Here is an 18640-nt window from a genome sequence, read left to right as displayed (position 1 = left end):
TGTTTCAGTTTTAGTGCCATCTTCAGCAGGATGGGCCCACACTTAAAGCTCCATTGTATGTCCAAGCTCACCAGGCACATCAACAGGCAGATACTTTTATTTAAAACAGATAGAAAAACAACATTCACTATGGCTGCGGCCCTGTCAATTTAATAAGGTATCACTTTCACTAGTTGTGACTTTTTGATAGTAATCTCCTGAGAGTTAACTTTCAAAAGAGATCAAGATATTTTCCACATTAAAAAAAATATTGTTTAATTTTGCATATATGATTTATTTGTCTTGTGCACAAAAAAAAAATAGTTTCCTGTATTACTTTGCCAGAGATTTGGTGTAAGAGGTTTGATAACTATTCTGTTTTAAAATTTAAAGATGATTTGTAATGGAAACTGTACTGCACAGCGATGTTTCATGGTCGAGTTGAAATGAAAGGCTAATGTTTTGGAAATAATCCATTCCCCTCCCTGGATGTAGCCATGTGCGCCTGCGGCACTGTGAATTGGTCTTGTTGCTGTCATCTGCACCATGTTTCCTCCTTGTCTGCTGCGTCTCTAGTAATGAAAAATGCAGTCATTAAAGGGACTGTCATCACAGATTAGACTCCACAGATCAGACGGGACCCGGCCTGTGCTCTGCCGGGCAGAGCTGTGTAATCAGCGTTGAGTTGAAAACGTTGCTTCACTGTCTCTCGCATCCTGTGCTCATCTCAGGTTACCAGCCTGTATGTATGACCTTGTCAGGTTCCTGTGGAAGTCAGTTGTTACAAAGTGCTAATCATTGTCACCGCTGCTTTTGTAGTGTTATTTTCATAAAAATGTACCACCCCTGTCTAGAAAAATGGTATGTGTCTCGTAACTTAATATTTTAAGCTTGTCCAATTTACATTCTTAACATTGTGAGTGGGATTTGGAACAAGGTTTTCCGAGGGGTAGCAGAGCCTTCACAGGGAAGGCACGGCACAGTGGAGGATGTGCAGTCAATCTACAGTTGATCTGATTCTTTGCCTTATTCATTTTTTCATATATTGCATCACAACTGGCTGTTGTGAAAAGTCAGGGAACCTGCTTAATGTGGAAACAATATAAAGTAAAGAGTGCTCTGTTGATGGAGATTCAAGTTAGCCAGATTTATACAGACAGCAAATCGACATATTAACCGCATGACGGAAAGCACCGGTACTGCAACATGAAATGCTCCATCAGAAGGAAGTCATATACTGTCATAGATCAGTTTATTATTACTCTTACATTCTCGCAGAAACAACATTCTGCAGTTGAAGTTTTTTAAGGTTAAGCTGATTTTCGTGATATTATATATTGTTTGGTAGTTTCAACTACAGTTTGTAATATTAAAATCTGTAAGTTAAACTAGTCACTAAAGCTGCCAGATGAATGTAGAGTGGAGTAAAAATAACATTTCACTGTGAACTTTTGGGAAGTGAAAGTATAATAAGGTAGGGAAAATACTTAAATACAGTCAAGTAAAAGTACGTTAGTAATGCTGCAACACTGCCAGACATTCTGGTTCTGATAGCAGGCTCCATTTTGGATCTTGTTACAAGTTGGTGAAATACCCAGATTTGTTTAAGCTCCATGACCAATAATCCCTTATAGAATTAGTGTAAGTCTGTGTCTCTGACACTAAAGGCATTGGCAAAGAAAAAAACATACCAACTATGCTAACAACAAACACGGCAGACCTGCTCACAGTTCCAACAGTTGCAAAGTTAACGAAACAACGGCAAAATGTTCAGAGCTGATGTCAAGTCAAGAACTACAACAAGTTTGGCTTAAGTTAAGCGATTAGAATTAGAAGTAGACCAGATATTATATCTCTGCTGTTTTTACTTAAGCTTCCTCGGGTTAATGGATGTCACAGAGCGCAGGCTGGATGCACAGCATCCTGTGATTTAGTCTGACAGTTAATTACCGTCGTTAATATCAGTCAGTATCAGGCTCGTCTTGTAATTGGCCCGGAATCCTAATTTAAATACTCTTGAGTGAAATCAAAAATTACTTTTTTGTAACTAATTTACTTTCCAACCAAACAAACTACCTAAAAAGATCCTATAAGTGGGGCCTGACCATGGGCACTCAGATGATCAGACAGGTTACAAAAGAATCCCCCAGGTCTTTCAAAAGGATTTGGATGACAAAGTGAACACAAACAATAAAATTATCACTCAAGCTATGCACTTTAAACATCCATCACATCACAGACGGCACATCACAAACTTCTTGATTTAATTTGAATCAACAAAACACCAAATCATGAGAATTAAAATTCCTTATTATTATTATTTCAGCTGCACAAACATTTGGATTGACCTCAAAGTACAAGCGTTTATATAATCTAGAAAACCGTATATATGGCTTGTTAAAACCTGTCCTGATTATGTGTCTAATAATTCGTAAATGCAGTATTCACATGACTAAGGTTGTGCTGTTATCAGCTTTTCATGCTGTCATAACAGTATTATCACAATAATCATCTCTCACTCTCAAAAAAACAAAGCTGTTGGTGCTGAAGTGAATTCACACCAAGTTTGCCTTGGGTTTTTTTAAAACTGTGAACTGCACATTACAGTTTTATTGCACTATAATGAAGGACCATCATAAGCAAAGGCAGGTTGGTTGTTAAAAGTTTTATTAGTGGACCAAAATTCTTAATAAATACAAGTGTCTGCAATTTTAGTGATTATGATCTGAACCACTTGTCTGCAAGATTCAGCCCAAGGCATAAGCTGATGGATGGCTAAGTTGATGGACTTGAAGGCAGTAGCGTAATAAATTAAAGATGAAGGCAATGTCACAAAAAAGGACAAGCAATACTAATTTCTATGTTTTGCCAAAAACATTCACTGGCTAGATAGCCGTCAAACAAGCCTTTGGTTCAGTCAAGGTATCTTCCGCTAACGTTAGCTAGCTAACCATTGGCTAAGAAAATATAACGAAAGCTAGATTCCACTCTGTAGCACTGTATCACTTAGACTATTAAAGGGCAAATTTACACTGGACCACTATTGTGAGTTGGCTACTTTTAAAATTAAAAACCATAGTAGCACAAAGGCTGACATTGGTAAAACGTGAGCAACACAGCTACAACTAATTAAATTGATAATGGGTGTGTTAGATTTACAGAAGGTGTTCGAAGTATTAAGCATTGACAGCAGTTTTAGTGGCGGTGGGGGGTCCCAAATCAAATTCTGTTTAGGGCCCCATGTAGGCTATGGACAGCCCTGTGCATCATTTTTAAAAGGCCGAAAAGCAGAGCAAAATGACAATGGACTTGAGTAAGTCAGGTGAACTCTTGCTGAAGAGTTACACTAGATAGACGAGGGCACTTGTCGGCTGGTCAGGCTGTTGTCACCCTGATTGTGTCGGACCAGTAGAAAGGTACAAACTACTAGTGAAGACTAGTAGTGAAGTTATGTTGTGTTGTGTTCATGGTGCCATTTTAAAAGGATGACTGTGATTCTCAGAGCATTATATCACAGTGTGTGGTAAAAGTGGTGGAACAACAAACTTGTAATCAATCAATAGAATCAAAAGCCAAAGATAAGAAAAAAAGTGAACTGCTATAAACCATAGTTGTCTGCAAGACTGCAAAGCTCTCAAAATTAGTTTGTCTTATTTTAATTGAAATTTATATAATGGTTTTGAATGAAACTTCATATCTGCGTTAATGCCTTTCCTAAGAGAAGAAAATTTTATTCCTTTTCCCATTTTCTGAAGGTTGCAGTTAACAGACATCTGCAGTACATTGAAGCAAACATGCTGTCTTTGGGAGTTTCATAAAATGCCTGATAAGCCAGGAACGCATTCCACTGAGCTTGTAGAGACGGAGATACTGTATGACCGCTCAACGTCTGTCAGTCGATGGATTTTAAGGATAACAAGAAATAAGATGAGCCACTGGAGATGTCAGCCTTTTTCCTTTTTTAATCACTTCCTTCCCTGTGGTTAGACCAAACCGCACAAGTGTGTCACAGAAGAAGTCATTGAACCATAGAAGTGTGTCTGCGCTGTTTGCAGGGATTAGGACCATGTTCTAGCATTTTTTTCCACATCCCTCTCTCTGTAAAGGTTTCGCTTCGCTGTAGAGCACTGACCAAATTTGACCCCTCTTTGTGTCTCATCATTGCAGATTATTTCAGTCCTATTCGTCCCACAAGGATTGTATATGGGCTGGACACTGGCGGTGTCTGTCCGCTCTACCCGTTCCCTCGTCTTCCTGTTTGCCTGCTGGCTTGTTTTCACTCCATTCCATGTGTTTCCTGTTCTCTTCCCTGCAGCTGAGAGGATGAAGGGGAGGAATCCGGGCACTGGCGTCTGACACATCTGTCTGCGACGGAGCTCACCATGAGTTAGAGGACGTCGGACGGCATCGCCACATCTGCCCTCCCCAACACCTGGAGACAGCAGCATCACTCGCCCTGCTTCATGAGCCAGCAGGATGCGGCTGAGGTCCTCGCACTCTCCGAGCGCCTCCTCATAGCTTCGCACAAGGGACAGGCCGACAATGTCGTCCAGCTTATCAACAAGGGCGCGAAAGTAGCAGTCACCAAGGTGAGTGTGTGGTCCTGAGTGAGGCTGATGGTCACTGATGTGTTCTGTTTGAAATTTAACTTTGCTGGCAACGGCAGGGTCGATCATATTTGTGAGTACTAGATATCAGATCAGTCACAGCAGAATAAATCCAGATACATTGTTTTTGCCTCTGGCTACTGAGGACCTCCTTTAAAGCCAACCTCCTAATCCTTAACCATGCGTGACAGTGGGATACGCCAAGTCATCTCCTCCTAATTACACTGTGACATGTAAGAAGACAAAACATTTACTGTTTCTCTCTGAACTTTGTTCTAATCAGTGGACTTTCCTTTGTGAAAATCTGTGCTACGGTTTAAAAAAAATAAAACTGGGCTGGGTATAATTTCAAATTCATTTTTGGCAGCTTGGATTTACTATCAAGAAAACTTGAGATCCTTGTACTCTACAGTCAGTTAATTTTTAGTCCTCAGGTGATGTAGTGCAAAATAGTTGGACCAGCAGAATCAGCTGACAGTAAATGCAACTTCAATTTAGCTGAATCTGACCCACCATCCTGTGACATCCAGTCAGGGATCAGAAGCCCCTGAGGCTTTATTCTTTCATCCTTGATCTCACATTTCCTGTAAATGCAGCAAGTTCAAAGGTAAATTTAGTAAGATGTGATGTAACCCTCCCTCATTTGTGCCGCTCAGTGCCAGTGCTCGTCTGCATGTAGAAAAATGGCCTGGATGTTAGATGCAGCACATTGAAAACAGACAAGGGACCTCTTTTCACAGATGTGTTTGTCAATCAGTGCTGGATATCAAACCAAATCAAATGAATGCTGTCTAAACAGCACAGATCAAAACCGCGCTGTACTTTTGTACTGAAAGTTGGCATTGACTGGCGGGTCAGATTCATAATCTCATTCACTTAAATATTTAACCATTCAAACCATAATTTCACCTTAGACTTTTATTAAAGCAAAGTTGCCAGCTGTTCCTGATTTGACTTTGAGACTAAAAATTGTATTTGACTGTGGAGGTTGAAGTTTGACACATAAATCAAAACTCAAGGGCCAGTAACTAGCTGTTTCCTGAGCTTTTTGATGCATTTTATGGAGTTCATCAATTATGGAACTTGAGTCACTCGATAGCAGGTGGTTGTAAACGGGGAGAGATGCTAATGTCTGTCTCTAACCCCACCCCCGACTCCATTAGTCACTGTTGGCACGCCTGTCAAGCTGTTCACTGTGCCATGTAGTTACAGCAGGATCAGTGTCAGATTATCACTCAAAGTAGAAAACAAAAGCAGCTTCTCAGTCCTTTGTTGTCGGCATCTGATTAAGGTTGACGACAAGTGTTGGTTGAAAAGTGTCTCTGTCTGTTTTAAAATCACAACCCTGATGATTTTGTGATGAAAGCTAAATGTCCCTGTGCGTGTTCCATGTGATGTGGAACATAAAAATGTAAATAAAGAAACCATATTTTTCTTGACAGGTAGAGCTAGTCAGCCCTTGCATTACCATACTGTATTTAGTCCTGTCGCGATAATTTATTTTTGTCAGACGATATATTGTCCCTGAAATGATTGTGATAAACAATATTATCGTCATTTCAAGACGAGGGTTGTGAAGAAAAAAATTATATCATTTATTCAAAATAAAATGACAACTTTTAGATTGGGAATTGTTTTTACATTAAATTGTCTGTACCCGTGATAAGATCGGCTTTAGAATGTATGTTTGTGTTCGTGAGAGTCGAAGTCTGTGCCAATGAGTTGGTGCGTTCTGGCTGCGCACCAGCTGCCTGGCAGACGAGGGGAAAAAAGAAATCACAGGAAGCATCATGTTCCTCGCGACTCTTTTGCTCTTAAAGTGGGAAAACGCTCACAAAACAGTGCAAAGTTCAGCACAGTTTAATCATAAGGTGAGGAATTAAGGCGTTGTGGACTAAGGTGCAGAGAAACATCTGTCAGCTCCGCTTGCCCATCGGGAGCACAAGTTACCCAACCCGTCTGCCGAGCTGACAACAGTGAGTAATGGGGCCAAAAGAAGAAAAAAAATTGAAACAAAGATTTATTATCGCTTAAAAGGCATTCAAAGGTGTGTAGGAATAGCTGTCCTGACCCACCTGATTTCTCTTGTGGGTTGCGACTCAAAAGCTTTTATGCAAGTGTTCAAGCACATGATACGCCACAGTTAGTGAGCTGCTGCGCCTCCGTCACAGAGCAGCCGAGAGGATGGACTCGGATGTTGTGGACAATTATTCTTATGTCAACAAACACGCACGTAAACAGAAAGGCTATCATCAAGGTTAATGAAAATGATCGAATTCATGTTAATGTACCGAACGATAAATCAATAACGGTCAGAGACAGTGAGAGACAGATTGTTCATCCAATCACCTTCCACGTGTCATTTGAAAGGGGCCTGGCCTTTTCCATCAGGCTCCAACAAAGGCATCCCAGATGGTTCTGTTTATAAACCATCTGGTGTGTCGAGTTTCATGCGAATTGGACTAGATTGTGAAAATAAGGTATCGTGTTGATTTGTGTGTGTGTGTGTGAGTATATGTGTGCGTCTGTGTGTCAGTTTGCCCAACAGGTGGCCATGCACAGGTCTCAAGGGGAAGGAAAAATGGGACAATTGTTAAATTGGGGCAAAGAAATAAATTCTAAAATAAACCCACACAACCAGGACTGGCTTCTATAAATATGTACAGGTTTAATTGTTGTTAATATGCTTTCTTGCCAAGAGAAATTAGAAGATGAATACCACTTTAAATATAATAGGAGATGTAGAGGTCTGCAGGAAGACTGATGGGCGGCCAAGATGCAAGATAGATAGCCTGACAATGTCCAACAACTGTCAAGCTCAATAAATAACACGTTATATATTCTTTTTTTTATCTGTGGAAAAAAATACAAGTCACTTGTTTTGTTTTGCAGCGAGTTATGTGCTGTATTGTTTCTACTCCAGGACAGTGACTTTCGTAAGTCTTGTAATCACTGTGACTTCATCAGGGAACCAGCTCAGAACTCAGGATATACAACAATACAGTATGTGTGATGGTTCTGTAGCAGTGTGTTTTTGTTTAACGTGTTTCAGCCGATTCTTGTAGTGTGCCAGCAACCTGTGAAGTAATGTATTACATTGCTACAGCGCCATTCTCATAGATGCCTTTCAATGACAATAATTTGAAGGACCTGTGACATCACATTATTTTTCGTGGCTGCGTGTGGGGCAGTTTAATCAGACAGAAGATTAATGTGACTGTACCTGATGTGAATGGCCTGTATGAAAGACAGTAGTTTCCACTCTGTAGAAACTCAGGATCAAGCTTGTTTGATCTCAACTCAAAGTTTACCTTAGCAACCAGCAGTATGATCCTAACCATGACACATTTTTTTCTCTGGGAGGCCATCGTACATTTGTTTCCCTTAACACAGGAATGACAGGTTTGTTCTTGCAGCACATTTCCTTCCTTTTCGTTTTTGGCAATTTAATACTCTTATGTCAGATGCCTGAAATAAGAGTGCTCAGTTCTATTCATGTGTTAATACTTCATACCGAATGTTTTTGTTTCGTACCATGTGCTTTGCTCTTTCTGTCCTGGCAAGTATTCCATGGGAACATGAACACATGGCATCCGATTGTAACAGCTAAAAGAAAATTACATTTGCTGCTGCTCACTCGCTCGCATGATTGTGTTGCAACCAACTGTATTTGGGTGTTTTGGCAAGGCGCCGTCATAGAAGCTTAATCAAGGATAAAGGGGGTAGAGTTCAAATGAAACATTCCTCTGCTCAGGAAAAGGAATGTAGGGATGTTTTTTTTTTAATGTTTTTTTTAAAGTTAATATGATGAATGGGACTGAGATAGAAAATCATAAATCAGATGAAAAGAGAAAAGGCAAAAGGGATTATGCAGGGTGTTAGTTGAGGTTGGTAATGAAGGATATGGGAGTAAAAGGAGAGGGAGGGGATGATGTTTCAGCATCCGGAGCCTGATCAGCTCTGGCTTTACAATCGGGAGAGTTCAGAGGCCGACTGTTCCAAATGTCGAATGAGGGAAGCTTAATATTAAACTAGTGAAAACAAATGAACCACTTCTCATGATCTTAAACAACTGATGGATAGTCAAATCCAGAAAAAAAAGAAGCTTTTTTAAATCAAACCTTCCTGTTCACTGTGTATAATACGACCCTTTCAGTAAGGGTTCCTTTAATTTAGTTATGAAAGGCCCAGCGCACATCATACTACATATATCGGTAAGAATTATAAAGCTGTAAGTTGTCTCACACTAGTGCGAGAGTGAGGGAGATTTCAGTTAACAGTCTGTACTAGGGCTGCAACTAACGATTGTTTTCATTATTGGTTAATCTGTTGATTATTTTCACAATTTATCGATTGGTTGTTTGGTCCATAAAATATCATAAAATGGGGAAAGATGTTGACCAAACCCCCAAAATTATGTGTTGTTTTGTCCACACACCAAAGATCTTTAGTTTACTGTCATAGAGGAGCAACGAAACCAGAAAATATTCAAATTTAAGAAGCTGAAATCAGAGATTTTTAATTTTTCATAAAAACCACCTGAATCGATTAACCAATTATCTAAAAAGTTGGCGATTCTTTTAGCAGTCGATCACTTATAAATTAACCGATTAACTGTTGCAGCTCTCATCTGTACACACCAACCCAAGGCGGTAGAAGAGGTCTTTACAAACACAATATGTGAAAACACCTCGATTGGCCTACAAATAATAGTGTTGTGACTGGGATTGATTAATGTAAACGACTGCCACCGAGAATCAACCCACACACACACACACACACACACACACACACACACACACACACAACACTGTACAACACAGTCTCCCTGCTAGCTGGAGGCCTGCTATGTTTACCTGAGCTCACTTGGTGGCACCCCTCCAAGCCAGGCCCAGCGAAACTCAATCCGGGGGCCACATGAATGCGGAGCCGGAGCTGAAGCCACTCCCGAATAAAGAGCAAACCTCCAAATGCCGAGGATAATGCCTGGGGTGTGATGTGGTTTTGTGCCGTTGTGTGGGAAACGCACTTGATCTGTAATTAAACTGTGTTTTACGCAGTATAATGACAGATTAAAAGACATTGCCTGGATCTGGTGTTTTGAAGTTTGGATGTTTATCTACACGCCGACTTCCTGCTCTTGTCAGTGTCTTCTCCACGCAGTTAAGCGGCGCTCATTATGTTGGATATGTTGAGCTTGGAAGATATTTCCTGCAGTCGGTGCCCCTTATGTCATCTCACCCTCCGTGGTAGTATACAGAGCATGGCTGCGTCTCCATCATCACAGTGTCCGATATACAAATATATTTCCTTACTTATATCAAGTGGTGTATGCCCATACAAGTAGTTTTTTTTTATTTACCCAGACGGGCTCCAGCAGGAAATTGTTTAGCCCAGGTTTGCTCAGGTCTCATCTTGTGATTATATTTATCCCTAAACTGCAGTCACACACTTGATATGCAACATATGCTATTTGCTGCCTGAATAAGTGATGCCTGATGTTTTCCCCATGACAGCTATTGTTCTGTATCCATTCTTTATGATGTGAGACAAATGTGGTCTTTGTTTGAAGTGAGGTGGCCCACTATTTAAGCTGCTCAGAGTAAGATCCTTCACAATTTATGATGAGTTTAAGAGCAATTGTAAATACCAAAACAAATCACCTGATTTTTGATCAAAAACTTATGGAGGTCGACGCCTGGTGCCAGAAATAAACCATTTAATATGAAATATCGTGAATTATCGTTCAAATGAACTAATTTGAAATGTTTTACATCCATGATAAATAAATAAAAAATAGACGATTGACTAACATTTCTAGCATTTTGAAGGATATAATAATGTTGGACACAATGCATAGTGAGTAGTCATTCAGAGGGATTAATCACGGTGTGCGTGAATCTGTGATGGTTCGATGTAATGCAGCCATGGCGCATGGCCTTCAGGAGCGTCCCATTGGCTGATCCAGCGAGCAAATTTTGGGATGAAAGGATTAAGGCTGAATAATTGAATAATCTGCAGATTATTTCCTTGTTTCATCAGTTAATCACGTTGACTTTCAGATAAAAGTTAAAAAAAACGTCCATTAAAATCATCGTGTCACTGTCATCTTGTACAACGGTCCACAGATATTCAGTTTATAATGAAGCTGGAACCGGAGTTGTGATGCATCTTACACGTAATCGAATCAGCAATTATCAAAATACATTAACATGAATTCGATCATTTTCATTAACCTTGATGATGGCCTTTCTGTTTACGTGCGTGTTTGTTGACATAAGAATAATTGTCCACAACATCCGAGTCCATCCTCTCTGCTGCTCTGTGACGGAGGCGCAGCAGCTCACTAACTGTGGCGTATCATGTGCTTGAACACTTGCATAAAAACTTTCGAGTCGCAATACCGATTAATTTTCTGTTGACTCACAAATTAATCGACCTCTTGTTTCGGCTCTGGATGCTCTAGTTTAAAAAAAAAAACACTGTGACTTTGATCGAGATTTTATTTTACTTCCTAAATCAAATTTGAGGGCAAATCTTAAACACTTTGAAGATTTCTTTGAAGTTGTATCGATACAGGCCTTGTTTTGAAAATGTCTGTCTTGTCTGCCTCGTAATACAGCAGAGATGAATGATATTAAATTGGAAATTGAAAAATTCAATTTATACATTTAAACAGCATCATGTTCTTTATTATACCCGGCCGTGCATGTCCATGACTACTTCCTGGGTAAGGAAACACATTTCCTCACCAGTGAAAATCCCCCGAATTTCAATTGTATTGGAATTGAAGAAAAAAAAAATGTTCCAAAGGTTTTGTGATTTGGGTGAACAGATCCTTTCAACCTCCTCTAAGTTACGTGACCTCTGTGCTTCAGTGCCCACCCACAGATCCTTATATTGGCAGGATGCGGCGTTTATCCTCCACCCAGCTAACAGCTGCGCAGATTGTGCACTATTCTCTTAAACCGTGGATTAAGGCTTTGTTTGCTTTCGGTTGCCTCATTACTGCGATGTATTGTACTCTTGTCTTCAGTCGTGCCACCAGCTATGACCGCAGTTACTTCCACCGCAGCCGCATCTGACTCGCCGGACTATGACTCGGTGTGTGGGGAAGCTGCGATGGGTTTGTCTGACTAAACTTCTTGTCCGTTTCCCCGGGGAGTTGGTGTGCTTACGTTTTGGTGCATTGTGGGTCTTTGTTCAGAGGGGTTGAGTTGCTTGTGTGTTTTGTGTTCACAGTATGGCAGGAGCCCGCTGCACTTGGCCGCCCATAAAGGCCACCTCGAGGTTGTGCGCATCCTGCTCAAAGCCGGATGCGACCTGGACATCCAGGACGACGTGAGTAGATTCATCTGTCTGTCTGCTGTGTCGGCCGTGTCCCCGCCTTTCATCCACCTCCACCTCGCACCTTTTTTGTTGCTGTCCAGTTGGAATAATATATATATTTATTTATTTTTTTTAGACTTAAATTTCTTTATTTTAAGACAGAAACAACTATAGTCTAATGACCTCTAGTGGCCTTGAATGGGACTCTTTGGACTTCCCCCTTGTGGGCTTGCCCTCAGGATGCAAGTCCCCCGTCCCCACAGATAGCGATAGTCCAGATCTGTGGCACTGCCAAATTCACTCTCTGTGGTCAGTGAGCTCCGCAACAGGCTGCGGTGCATCCTCCAGGACTGGAGGGAGCGGGAGGTGCAGACTGAGTCAGGAGGAGCAGAAGGGGAGAAGACAGTGGAGGAGGGCTGGGAAAGAGCCTGAAGGATCAGGGAGAGTGAAGGAGGTTAGCCAAACCTCCTCCTACTGAGCCAGTGGAAATCTCTCCCCCCCCCCCCCCCCCCCCCCCCCCCCCCATCCTTCCTTCCCCTGAACAAACGCCACTCATCCAGTGCTGCTGCTGTGCTTGGCTTGGCTTGGCTTGGCTCGGCTCAGTTCTTATCTGGCCTGGAATGATCCTCCCCTCCTCCTCTCCCTCCTCTTCCTCTTCCTCTCATGGAAATCACTGCTCACTGCTTTTCCAGCACTCTCACATCAAAACTGGGCTCGCTAAATCTCTCTCGCCACTAATCTGCTCTGTGTTCAGGAATTCCATTTATGACTGACAGGGTATACATGTGAACTGACTCTTTTCCCCTGGGACTGTACACTGTTCACACTGCTTCCAAATGGTTGTGTTGACCACAGTGGACAGTAGAGCTATTTGAGATTGACCGCTGTGGTTTGTATGACTGTTACATTGGGATCTTCCTAGAGCTGCAACAGTTAATTGATTAATCGATTAATAATCGAATACTTAATCGTCAACTATTTTGATAAACGATGAATCAGTTCAGGTGAAAAAATGAGTCAAAATTCTCTTATTTCAGCATGAATGTGAATATTTTCTGGGTCTTTGCTCCTCTATGACAGTGAACTAAATATCTTTGGTTTGTGGTCAAAACAAACATCTTTTTCACCATTTTATGGACCAAACAACTAATCGAAAAAAAATCACAGATTGATCAATTATGAAATGAATCATTAGTTGCAGCCCTAGATCTTCCTAACATCATTATTGCTTCAGTCAGTAATAACTTTGTGGAGGTTTGTTTAGGATACATGCTGTTCTTATTAAATCTTGTTTAAAAAAACAGTTCACAACAGCATGTTAAGGGATAGTTTGTTTTGGGGATTTAGTACTACTACTAATATATATATATATATATATATATATATATATCCACTTACTACTCTGAACTCACTGCTCTGCTCAGTGATAGGAAAATCCACCTGTATATCTAAAATGTATTACTGTCATACTGATATGCTTATTGTTTATAGTTCTGTGGTCTAATCGTCCTCAATAATGCTACAGGCCTAATTATATTATGGAGTTATTAACTGTAAATATTTAGACTGCATTCCTTTTTTAGCAGCCCCACAGTTGGTTCCCTGAACATTCAGCAATAAAGCTGAAATGTCACTGTTCACACCTTTAGACTGACTAGAGATTGTTTATACCTATAAAACATTAAAATTTAAAGGTCAACATTTTGTAAAATACATACATTCTATTTACAATCAGGATTTTGGTTATCTAATCTAACAGCATTTCTCTGTCCAAAGTTAAAAAATACACCTGTAAAGTTCATTTATTAAGATGTTGCACCTCTTTTTTGAATCTGTACAGAAAGCAATTATGTAAAAACAACAGTTTCTGATTGGGAGGGGGGCACCAGCTGCAATTTATCAATTCAACCATCACTAATATGCTGCAGCATCTCCAGCTACACCTCAGGTTACCTACTTTGGCCGGTTTGCACAGGTTTTTAATTTCTTTTTGTGCATGGATTAAGAAACACAATACATGTTAATTATTGAGCTTTAGAAGTTGATATATTTTTTAATCCTTTGGACAGAGCCAGGCTAGCATTTTTCCTTCAGCTATCTTAATGCTGAGCTAAGTGAACATCCTGCTTATAATGTAACACGCAGATGTTAGATTGATAATGACATACTCATCTCACTCTCAGAAAAGGGAAGAAGATGATTCGACAAAAGGTTAAACTATTTGCTATTTGGAGATGTCCTCTGTGAAAAGTTCTTTTCAGCAGTGTTGGTTCCATTAAAATGTACAGTAGTCATTTGACTAAGCTTGGCTAGATTCATGTTTAAACTGCTTTCAGTGACAAACAAAAATCCATCCATCTGTGTGTTTGTTCCACTCAGAGGAAGCAGAAATAAACCAAAATCCCCAATTAACCAAACTATTTCTCAAAAAACGCATTGTTTTGAATCATTTTTGAAAATAATATATATTTTTAATAAGCTTTATGAATGTTTGCAGCATGAAATTACACAGCAAGAGCACTGTAAAGTCACAATATCCTAAAAGTATCACAATAGAGCTCCAGTTTTTTTAAAAAATGGGATTGCTTTATCTGTGGATTGTTCCCTTGTCCTGCTGCCGACTCTTGTCGTGTGTCGTTAGTCAGCGCTGTGTGTTTTTCTCTCTTCGCTGGCAGGGGGAACAGACGTCATTACACCGGGCGGCTGTGGTGGGGAACAGTGACGTCATCAGCGCTCTCATCCAGGAAGGGTGTGCACTGGACAGGCAGGACAAGGTGCAGCTCACAAGACTGAAACAGACACAGAAGCCGAGTGGCAGATCGGCCACAGTCGGTCAGAGGATCATAGAGAAACCAGTGTGTCTGCAATCTGCTCAACCTCCTCACTCCATGAAGGCTTGATCACACTGGAATGTTCTGTAGTGTTTAACCATCACACTGGGCAGTTCGTCCCTTTGCTCTCAGAGCAGCCGTAAGACGAATTGGTCGAGTTTGCCTTTTCGTTTAACAACAGAACTTTTTTTCTCTCTCGGTTTTACAGTGGAAAGCCAACCAGACAGAATCTGCTTTTTGGTTTTAAAAGTCATCAAAAATGACAGCAATACTTTTTGATTAATATTTCTATGAACTTAAGACCAGCAGTCCAAAAGGACAGCTCAGTTACATTTATTTTAATATTCAGTTCTGTTTGTGATCTGTGATCACATTGTGTCATTTCATAAAGAGAGAGAACCCACCTGCTAGGAGTGCAGTAATCACAGTAGCTACATTGTGATCCAAAACAATGTGGCAAAGTAGAAGCATATGGAAATTAATATTAAATAAAAACATTTCAGAAGTGCATATATCATCGATTTAGCTGTTTTTAATTTGTCTTTCTGTCTTTTGTTCCTGGTCAGGATGGCAACACAGCTCTACATGAAGTGTCCTGGCACGGCTTCAGTCAGTCCGTCAAACTGCTGGTGAAAGCTGGAGCCAACGTCCACGCAAAAAACAAGGTGAGGCTACATTTTTCATGGAGCTTGAAACCCCATCCAAGATACAATTTTTAAAATTTTATTAGCATCATTTCATCCCCATTCACTCCTTAGCAAATCCCATCAATTGATGAAGACCTTGAGCTGGAGCTGAAAGAAAAATGATTACTGTCTTGATTGGAGAAAATATTATCAACATTTATTTCCATGTAAAACAAGTAAAACGTACTGTACACAAACTATAGTCGCAGACTATACTTATTAGGATATATGTTTTTTACTAGTGGCACTGACTGTTGGAGATAAAAAAGTTTCAGCTCTTTTCGAGGTTTCTATTCAGGAATAACTGTTTTTATGCATCTCCCCCTATGTGTTTCACACGGTAAATATCTCTGTAGAGGCACATGGTGAAAGCAGCAGCAGTAGAATGACTGTTTGCTCTCTCTCTTCCTCCTCCTTTCCCAGGCGGGGAACACCGCTCTCCACCTGGCGTGTCAGAATGGCCACGCTCAGAGCTCCAAGGTTCTGCTCCTGGGAGGCTCGAGGCCCGACAGCAAGAACCATGTAAGTTCTCCCTCCTCTTCGTCACTTCGTCAAAACTGTTGCTCTTCAGTCGAATCAGCTCCATCAAAAAAAAGTTAAGTTTAAGACTGAAGGCTTCTCTTGGTGAGAAACATTTTCGCTCTTCATCCAATCCTCATCAAATCCAAGTTTTTTTTAAAGCGCCTGCCCTTTTCCAAACTATTTTAAACGAAGGCCGCCCAGATGGTTCTATGTATTGATTAGATAATGTTACCCAAACTGCAACATATGTAGTCATAATACATCTGTCTCCTGTTCAAAAAATAATAAATAGAATGACACATACCTCTGTCAAGGCCCAGCAGGCCCCTTCAATTCCATTAAGCTGCACCAAATTGCACAAACTAAAAAATATCACTCCCCAAATATGATTGATTTTTCCAAACTAGATCTATAAATTATTCCCTGGGAAATGGCAAAAATATCAAAATCTCACAATGTTAAAGAGACTGGGGAGGAAAAAAATCTGGATCCCTCCCCTTTCTTGGCTCATGCCCAATACTTCCACCAAGTGTCAGGGAAATCGGTTCAGATGTTTTTGACAAACAAACAAATGCACTGGGGGGAAAACATAACCTCCTTGGCGGAGGTAATTCATTTCTAGTGCCTTAAAAAATCAAAAAAATATTTGTTTTAAATAATTAATTAAAAATTGAAATTTAAAGTTGCCTAACACCAGGATTAAAAGAGTGGACTAACGCCATGTTCAAAACAGCTTCATATGAGCATATGCTAAACAGGATGAATACTGATAACAAGGACAAAGCACCATGGGATAGTTTTTGGACATATATCACACTAATTGATAAACCTGTAACAGCAAGCCTGATTGAATGTATAGTTATAATCTGCTACATAGATAACCCTCCTAGTTTTTTCAATATTGATTGGCCCTAAAGCTGCTGATCTTACTGATGTGAGTGTTACTGATCTTATATATTTTTTGTTGTTGTTGTTCATAGCAAAGACTTTATTTGTACTGTAACAAGAATTATCTCTGTATGTGATATGCACCAAAGGAAAAAGCAATAAAAATCTTGCATTACAAAACAAATTTGAAATTAAAATGTAGTCCAGTCTGTAAAAATGGTTAAATGCCCCTCATACTTTCACATTCTTCTGCATCACATCTTTTCAATACAAGTGAATGCATCAATTTGAAACAAAATCCTTAAAACAAATTGCTAATAAAATATTCTGTTCTAGTGTGGAGATACGTGTCTGCATGTGGCAGCCCGCTACAACCACATGGCAATGATCCGCATCCTCCTGGGAGCCTTCTGCTCTGTTTCGGAGAAGAACCTGGTGAGTGACTGACAGGACACTGAAGGCTTTGCCAATGTTGTCAACAGTGTGTGTGGTTTGGAAAAGTTTGTGGTGCATTTAAAAAAAATTTAAAAAATCCACTTGCCAGTATGAACCGAGGAAGAAGTTCAGTTTCCTGCTGTATGAGTCACTTCTCCCACAGTCACAATGTTTGTCCCTCTGCACGAGAGCCTCTGGGTAATATATAAGAATGAGGTGTTTGTGCAAACACCAGATGTTTTTTGAGTTCTGAATAGATAAAAGAAACATAGTGTGTGTGTCTGTGTCTGTGTATGTGTGTGTGTGTGTGTGTGTGTGTGTGTGTGTGTGTGTGTGTGTGTGTGTGCGCTCAGGCTGGGGACACGCCGCTTCACGTGGCAGCTGCTCTGAATCATAAGAAAACAGTACGCATGCTGCTGGAGGCGGGGGGAGACAGCCGCATCTGCAACACCGTGAGTGCCCGCGGCCTCTTTCTTGCATCATTAATGCTCCGAGGAAGTGTGTGCGCACTCGCTTTGCCTTTCCTCATCCTCAAGTTAGCACACATTTCTGCTGTTATTCTGAGAGCAGCGCACTGTCGCAGCTCCCCAATGTCTGTTTGAAGCTGAACTAGTCTAAGGTGATTTCAGGATCACATTCAAATCAGGATTTGAAGGAATTAAGGTATGATTTTTAACAGAAAAACTAAAGTTTTAAAAGTGAAATTTAAAAAAAAATAAAATTATTGAACGTCTGAAATAATTGCGTTACTTTTTTCAGAGTTACAAAGTTGTATTTTCACAGTTTTGAAACTTACTTTGCAGACATTGAACAAACATTTTCAATTTTCACATGAACTGGAGTGGAAACACCCCCAAAAAATAGTTTGAAACATTGCCAAAATGCAGCACTGGCAGATACAATTATATTTCTAAAAGTGAAATGCAACAAAGAACAGTGGAAATAAACAAGCATGAAGGACATGTTGCTTCCCTGGATTTAGGAATAAGGGGCCATCTCTTACATAAAGCTGTATCCCAGATTTCTGCCGCTGTTGTAGAAGTCACTGTCAATCCCTTGAGTTGTGTTTTGTGTGTATTGACTGTGTACCTGTGCATGTGTGTGTTTCCACAGGCAGGTGAAACGGCTCTGGACAAGGCCAGAGAACATAACAACCCAGATGTGGCCCTTCTCCTGACCAGAGCCCCACAGGTGAAATCAGTGACTCCCAGTGTGACCAGTACAGGCAGCTGTGAACAAAAACCTATACTTAGGTGTACATTTTTGTGATCACACTCTGTGAAATGGCAGTTTATTGCCTGCTATATATTATCATGATAGGAAATGTTTTATCTGTAAAATGTTAATGTCTTTTTTGCCCTAT

General features: G+C 40.4%; 1 protein-coding gene across 7 annotated transcripts in view; it reads left to right on the top strand.

The window, feature by feature from the left end:
* ankrd6b (ankyrin repeat domain 6b) overlaps positions 1-18640 on the top strand; it is a 38011-nt gene that overhangs the window by 11838 nt on the left and 7533 nt on the right. For 5 of the 7 annotated variants that reach the window (XM_035617453.2, XM_047328697.1, XM_035617452.2 and 2 more), the window contains 8 exons: positions 4295-4568; positions 11829-11927; positions 14591-14689; positions 15313-15411; positions 15856-15954; positions 17179-17277; positions 17631-17729; positions 18391-18468. In XM_035617453.2, the coding sequence (XP_035473346.1) occupies positions 4443-4568; positions 11829-11927; positions 14591-14689; positions 15313-15411; positions 15856-15954; positions 17179-17277; positions 17631-17729; positions 18391-18468 (798 nt within the window). In that variant the 5' untranslated portion in view covers positions 4295-4442. Of the gene's footprint in view, positions 1-4294; positions 4569-11828; positions 11928-12229; positions 12370-14590; positions 14690-15312; positions 15412-15855; positions 15955-17178; positions 17278-17630; positions 17730-18390; positions 18469-18640 lie in introns of those variants that run through there. The other 2 variants (XM_035617449.2, XM_047328698.1) reach the window with 1 other exon arrangement.

This window comes from Scophthalmus maximus, chromosome 18, assembly GCF_022379125.1.
Source record: "Scophthalmus maximus strain ysfricsl-2021 chromosome 18, ASM2237912v1, whole genome shotgun sequence".
Classification (NCBI taxonomy): domain Eukaryota; kingdom Metazoa; phylum Chordata; class Actinopteri; order Pleuronectiformes; family Scophthalmidae; genus Scophthalmus; species Scophthalmus maximus.
This window is presented reverse-complemented; position numbering and strand designations above follow the sequence as displayed.